The 7,033-nt window shown below is 46.1% G+C and overlaps 1 protein-coding gene across 1 annotated transcript; it reads right to left on the reverse strand.

The window, feature by feature from the left end:
- Positions 1-4,862: 4,862 nt before the first annotated feature.
- LOC6588126 (CCR4-NOT transcription complex subunit 9) lies at positions 4,863-6,206 on the reverse strand. The gene is made up of 2 exons (XM_026994985.1): positions 5,089-6,206; positions 4,863-5,029 (listed from the first exon to the last, which is right to left on the reverse strand). The coding sequence occupies exons 1-2, from the start codon at positions 5,942-5,944 to the stop codon at positions 4,995-4,997; spliced, it is 891 nt and encodes a 296-aa protein (XP_026850786.1). The 5' UTR covers positions 5,945-6,206; the 3' UTR covers positions 4,863-4,994.
- Positions 6,207-7,033: the final 827 nt, after the last annotated feature.

Below are 7,033 nucleotides of genomic sequence, written 5' to 3' on the forward strand. Positions count from 1 at the left end.
TTTGGTTGGACACACGGCTAATTGGACCAAAGTGCGTGTGCCATCCCATCCTCCGCCTGCTACTATTCCTCCTCCTCCTGCTGCTAGCTGACGGTGTACCTTGGGTGATGGTGGTGTGTGCGAGAGTGTGCCATGCCTGTGTTTTGGGTGGATGGAGTAAGAGTGTTCTTGATTATACTTCCGCTTGCTTAATAGGAATTGCGCCACAAAACCACATTATGCCGGCGCGTTGTCGCCCTCAAGTTCTTCTTATTCCTACCTCAGGTGGGGCCGGCCCGATCCCTGAGCATCAGCCTGAACCGGAGCTCAGCTGCTTTGGCCTCTCTTTTGGGCATTATGAAACCACAAAACTTTTACCGTTTGTTTTGGTTTGGCCTCCGCCAGCGCCCGGATTCCCCTGCACCCACATGTATTGACTAAATTAATATTCTCAATTGAAAACTTTTCAACAATAGTTGCTGCAAAGTTTTTCAAAGCCATTACACGGAGAGAAATCCCACGCGGGATCAAACAAATAATTAAAAACAATAAAATTTATTATGTTGTAAGATGCTCGTTAGCAAACGAGTTGGCAGCCCTGGAGCCTTTAATGATATTCGATTATTGTCAGCTGGTCAGATTGTGCTTATCGATATCCTAGCTTTTGTTTGCCTTTGTAATTTGCAATTGTTTATGGTATTTTTGCAGATAAGTTGTAAGAGAAAAGTATCAGTGAAAGTGAAGTACTCTTTGGAAATTAGCCACGTTGCTGATTATGTTATTCGTGTGTCCACGGGTGTCGAAAGCGATCGAGATGCTTCCAACGCGTCACTGCCCTGAGATGGCGGCCCCGCTTGGCGGAGTCTGGAGTTTCTGGAGTTGTCGTTCCGCGAGGAATACTTGAGTATTGGATTTACTTTCACTATATAAAGTTATTATGTGTTTTTGTACATAAATTTCAGAATACATAGGATGAAGAATTCTGTAATCAATCATTGGCTTCAATGATTGCTGAACTGAAGATATCAGGTACACACTACCCATGTATGCATGTAAGTAAATGTTTGTAATGAACTTCCAATCATAATTGTTTCTTTTTTTGTAGGCATTGTGAAATGATTCATATGAAAAGCTTCGGCCCGTCAAATGAGTCACTGCCAGTATTCTCAACACAGCGTTTCCCTTTGAATAATCTTGGCTAAAGCCCATTTCGTTCAGTGCAGCCTAGGCGGACACACCGCAAAACTTTTGCGTGTGGTTTTGTGTATTCCATTCTAATAAGTCGCCAGCTATCTAACAATTCAAATCTAAGAAAATTTCAAAATTCAATTTGCACTGTGGTGCGGTGGTGCTGTGTCGCTGTGTTGATGGGGGAGTGAACAACAAAAGCCCACCTCATCTAGAAACTCCCTCGGTTTTGTCCCTTCTCATCATCAGGAGCCATTGCCGATGCGACGGCAAAGTGAACAAACATTTCTGAAAACTTACTTGAATAGATTATTAGGAATTATCAAAACTTAATTTAGCTTAAGAGTGCTCAACGTAAAGGGGGCAGGGCAGGGCAGGCGGGCGGGACGTGGCATGCGGGCAGCTAATGAATACCGCCCGAGTTCAGGAACAGGTGACAAACAATCAGTGACTGCAGCACTTGAAAGGCGGCTTTTGAAGTGGTTGCCATTGAGAAAACTTTTGACTTGAAAGGGGGGACTCCGACCTGGTCGGGGACGCTGTGGCCATTGATCTTGTCATGTCTTTGTTGTGGACTCTGGTAAGTCCCCGACTAAGCGGCTTAGGGCACTCTGCGCTTGTGGAACTTAAAAGTTTAGCACATGCGACTTAAGCGCTAAAAGAAATAACATCGACTGCTAGGCTGTCATCACAGCGGGACTGCGTTTATTAACTAGACTCGGAGATGGACGCTGACATGGACATGAACACGGACAGGAATCGATCTAATGAGGCTGCCAGCTGGCGGCAGTGTCTGGGATTGGCCGGGTCTGCCATATCCAGCTGTGTAATCGGCTTCAATTAAATCAAGCCAAACGACACCGGCAATTTGAACGTTCGCTTTTGTGCTCCCCACGGGCACGGACAAGGAGCTTGCAGCTAAATAGAATCCAGCCAATGTCGGAGTTGAAGTTGGAGTTGGAGTCATGGCGACCTTTTAGCAGTGCTTCCTGCCGCTTTCCCCGTCCTGGCCATTCACTCAATCTGGCGTTAATAACGTGGCACAAAATTTACAAGGGAAGTGCAGATGGAAAGAATACTTGAGTTACCTTTACCTTGCCCTTGCCCTTATTCCGAGTCGATAATCGCAAAGGAAAACGGATGTCCAATTAGTTGTGTGCCAGCTTCCGGCTCCAGCTCTTCCTGTGCACATCCAGCTCATCTTCGCCCGGTCTGAGCCTGTCAATTGCAGCAGCTTCCATTCGGAGTCGAGCCAAGTCGATTGCCAGTTGGAGGCCAGGCGACGCACAGCCTCGCCCCGCCCCGCCCGTCGTCATTGTTGCCGGTTGGACGCCAATGGCATAATTTTCATATTTGCTTGCCAGTCAATTGCCAACAATTTGCATAGTTTGATGTATGCATGTATGTATGTATGTAAGTATGTATGAATAGTAGGTATATGTGATTTATATGTAATCCTCCCACTCTACTTTTAGATATGGCTTATCCCGGTCCCTAATCAATGCCTATTTATGTTCGAAATCCGTTTGGCTTTGCCAGTGACGCGCTTATCGCGCTGCATGCTCGTCGGGCTAAAAATTGAATAAAGGATTTAGGGCCTTAAATTGGAGGTACAGCCGCCGACTTGCCACGTCAAATGCCAGTGTCTCAAAGTGTGCGTGTTGTGACTCCACCAAGGATCTCCGCGCGTGTGTGTGTGTGTGTGTGACAGGAAGCCAAACAAAAGCAACATGTGTAACTTGTATGGCCTGGCAGCGTCAAAAGGCGAGAGGCTGGAAAAATCTATTAGAACGTGTCTTGCCTGCCAACCCGATACTTCGTTACCCATTCGCCCAGCCTCTGCTCCATTTTCCCGCTTATATTTCACCCGAGGGCATAATAAGCTTGCCTCTGCCTGCCACTTTTTCGAAGAGGAAAACCTCTCCGCCTCTCTGCCCCTCGGCTTTTCTTTTTTTCCTTTCCTTTCCCTTTCTTTTTTTTTTATTTATTTCCACGTGCGTGTGTGTGCCTGAGATATTTACTTATGATTGAGTTGCGTGGCGGCAGAAGAGGAAACATCGGGGGCACGCCACCCTCGAAACAATTTGGTAAGAGATTGCGGTTGCTTTACTGATTTTCTCACCCATTTTGTGTGCGCTTTCGCCCCATTTTACCCGACCGTTCGTTTCCTCCCTCTTCCTGCTGCCGGCCTGCCGGCCCGGCCCGCCTGCCAGCCAGACTGTGTGTGAGAGATGAAAATTTAAATTGATTTTGCATTGTTTGACTGTCATTGTTGTTGCCCTCATCGCCGGGCTGTTGGCTGTTGTTTTTCTGTTTTTTGTTGTTTTTGTATATGGTGGTTCTCGATAAAAACGAAGCTCTGGTTCTACATGGGTGGAAAATTATTATAAATTTCAATTTGTGCATCATAAACGTAACACCGAATTGGTTTCGGGATTCCCTTACCCGATTCTCTTTGTTGGCCAGCTAGCTGGACAGTACTGTTGCCTTTTGGGATGATCTTTCATACCAAGAGGTATCACCATACGAGAAGGTACGATTACAGGTAAAATACGCAGCCTAAATAACAGAATGGAGATTAAGTGGGCTGACTATTGCTGTCATGGCGGATTTGATTGGAAATAATCAGTCTTGGCTCGGACTTGCTCTCTGTTCGTATTTCCGGGTTGAGAGACTTGACTGCACTGGGAATTGTAGGTGTTTTGTCAAAGAACTTCGTGAGGCCTTGCATGCACACTCTACGGACAGCCATGGATAGCGGATCTACAAAATTCAAGGTAAAGCTACAAACATATATGAATACCTTGTCACTTTCATAGGTTTCAATCGAAATGTATTGTTCTTTTTCCTCTCAGGTCTTGGACACGTCAATTATCCGAACGGCTTATGCTTTTCTGATATTCTCGGAGCCTTACAGAGATCCAGGGTAAAGATATTCCTATCCCCACCATTCCATGGAAGGATTAACATATTATTTTTCCTTTCAGGTCTTGGCAGACGTTTCCCCAGAGCTTTGATCTGCCTGGAATTGTACTCCCCTCTTCTTCGATATGGCTTGACTCACCCCGGCATTGTGATGCGCTTTGTTTATGTGCGACCCAAGAATCATTTGTTTTTATATGAAATTGTTTTACGCTGTGGCAGCGATCAACCCTGCGTCTGCTCCGCTCTCTGATTACAACTACAAAACTGATTCTTTGGTTTCCTTTTTGCCGGGCTGTTTGCTCTCTGCTTTCTTTGGCTGTTCATACAAATGTTTATCGACTTGTGCGTTGATTTTCCGCTTGCTTTGGTTTTACAGCAGCCCCAGCCCCAGCCCCAGCCCCAGTTCCGGTCCCATTTTCATCCTTCGAAGATTTTTCGGCATATCCATGTCAGAACCGAGCCGTAGCACGTGCACGGTAGGGTTAACCGTTGCTGCTACCCCTTCCCATTCCCACTCCATCCCTGGCATGTCTGGAGAGTGTGTGTGTCTGTGTGTGTGGTACTGAGTGGGGTCTGCATTTGGGGCTATGGATTGGTAATTGAATTTATTGTTTGACATTCAAAGTACCGTTGAGTCAATTACGCTGGAAAATTGGTATCAAAATATTTACGAGCTGTTTATTGCATTACGCAAACTTGATGCCCCCTCCAGGCAAGCCAATTCGATCCCCAGCCCGAACTAAAAATGAGAAAAGGTAACGCAATTTACATGCTGATGCCAGGGCTCCCCCGAGTGGGTGCAAGGCTACATACATACATAAGTACAAATATATTCTCAAGAAAAATTACATAAAGGTTAAACGAAAAAGGAAACTTGTCGAGGTGTAAACTGCCCGTGTGCGTCAATTAATTGAACAGAGGGATTCTCCTGCTTGCGCTGCAATAGATCAAGAATCAACTGCTTGAATTCCGGAGCAAATGCCATCCAATACTTACACTTAATGGGCTTAATGGCCACCTTCTCGTTGAGTGTCTGCAGGTCGGACTTGACGGTGTCATAACTGAGCACATTATCCATGCAAAAGAAGCCATTGCGCAGCTGCATCGGCAAGTGTAGCTGGATCATCTCGAGGGACTCGGGATTGTCGGCCAGACGCGTGTAGATGTGCAAGACATGTTGCAGGATTCGAGGATCCGGCTCCAGCGTCTGCTGATGGATGACGCGGCCCAGAGTGTGGATCAGATGGGTTCGACGGGACAGACGACGGGTGGCAAACTTCAGGCCCACCGCATTGTCCAGGATGCGGTAGAGAATAAACGAAGAGAGTGTTTTGCTAATGCTCGAGCCGTGCTCCAGCTGGCGCAGGAGCTGAGGAATCAGCTCGGCGGCCATTGTGTAGCAGATGATCTCCGTTGTGTTCTTTTTCAGCAGCCCACAGATGATGATCAGGACCGAGAGTCGCACGTGCTCGATGGGACGCGTTTTCTGGGTCAGCCTCAGCAGTGGCATCAGATAGTAGAACACGTGGGTGCGCATCAGTAGCACTCCAGTATCCGGATGCTTGGCCATGGACAAGAAGAGGCTGAGGGCCGCGAATACGCGCTGCGACTGCTGGTCATCCAAACTGTTGGCCGACACCGCCGGATAGACGTCAATCACCTCCTGCAATAGCCCGGCCACAGCGCCAAACGACTGCCACAGCATGGGACCGAGATTTACGATTATTCGGCGACGCTCGCAAAGCTCTAGCATGGCCAAAGGACGGTCCTCCTTGCTGCACAGGTCCAAAATCCATCCACAGATGTACTCGGCCTCGGCCAATTCCCCGATATTAACTTCTGAATCGCTCATCTTGTTTGCTTTAATTGTTTAATTTTCCTTTTAATTTTCCCTGCGGCTTTCACCTGTCTCTTCGGTGGCAGAATGGTAATTGTTTGCTGTCAATATGAAAGTCGGCCTTCTGTCTGTTTTTTCAGCGGTGCAGTGCAATTTTTGTTGACCACTTTGTTTGGGTTATAAGCCGAGAAATCTTGCACCTTTCAAGCAGATGTTGCGTTTAGCCCAGACAGAAATTGGAGCCTGGCCTCAGACTTAAACAATGAGAGTAAACAGTAAATAACCACATCAAATTGCACTGTTTTATAAGCCAGACTATTTTTCTTTTCACTAATTGAGAGATGTCACTACTAGTGTTGGAAAAGTTATGAATGTCAATCGTGTAATTTAGTGTCAAACACAGAGGGTGACAATGTTATAAAAAGAATATTAATTAATGCACTAAAGTCCTCGAAATTACGGAATTAAATATAGCCGTATGACACTAGACACTAGACTTTAGAGAGAGGGAGAGACAGAAATTGAATCTGAAAAGTGTGGCAATCGAATATTTCTGCCGCAGCTGGCGCATATAACTTTCTCGCTCTCACTGAAAGCTTTTCCCATAAGACTGTCCAAAGTCCAATTTCATCAGGCTATTAGTAATTAATATCGTTATGGTATGTCTGGAGTATTTGAGTTTTCTTTGAACAAACTCACATTGAAAAATGCATTCGCATATCAATCTTAATAAAGCCGTCAGTCAAATACTGCATTATTTACCAAACCAAAGTCTGTGCACACTAGCCAGGCGACATTAACGGTACAAATATATGCATATGCATATATGTAGCTCGTTGGACGACCAGACAGGCCATTGGATAAATGAGCTGATGAGTTGCAGTTAATTAGAGCGAATTCATCACTCACTTGCAACACCCACTCCCCACCGCCAGTCCCCAGTCCCTGCCCCTCACGGCCGTCTGTACACCCAAATGAATTATGCATAACAATGTGGGCAACAAGAACAACATGGGGCTAAAGCTAAACCATGCAATTAAATGCAAACAATTTTCCATAAATTATGTGCGGCAGCAACAGCAGCAGCAGCGTCACCCCGAATAT

Source organism: Drosophila persimilis, unplaced genomic scaffold (assembly GCF_003286085.1).
Source record: "Drosophila persimilis strain 14011-0111.01,24,50 unplaced genomic scaffold, DperRS2 tig00000000-arrow-pilon, whole genome shotgun sequence".
In the NCBI taxonomy this organism is placed as follows: domain Eukaryota; kingdom Metazoa; phylum Arthropoda; class Insecta; order Diptera; family Drosophilidae; genus Drosophila; species Drosophila persimilis.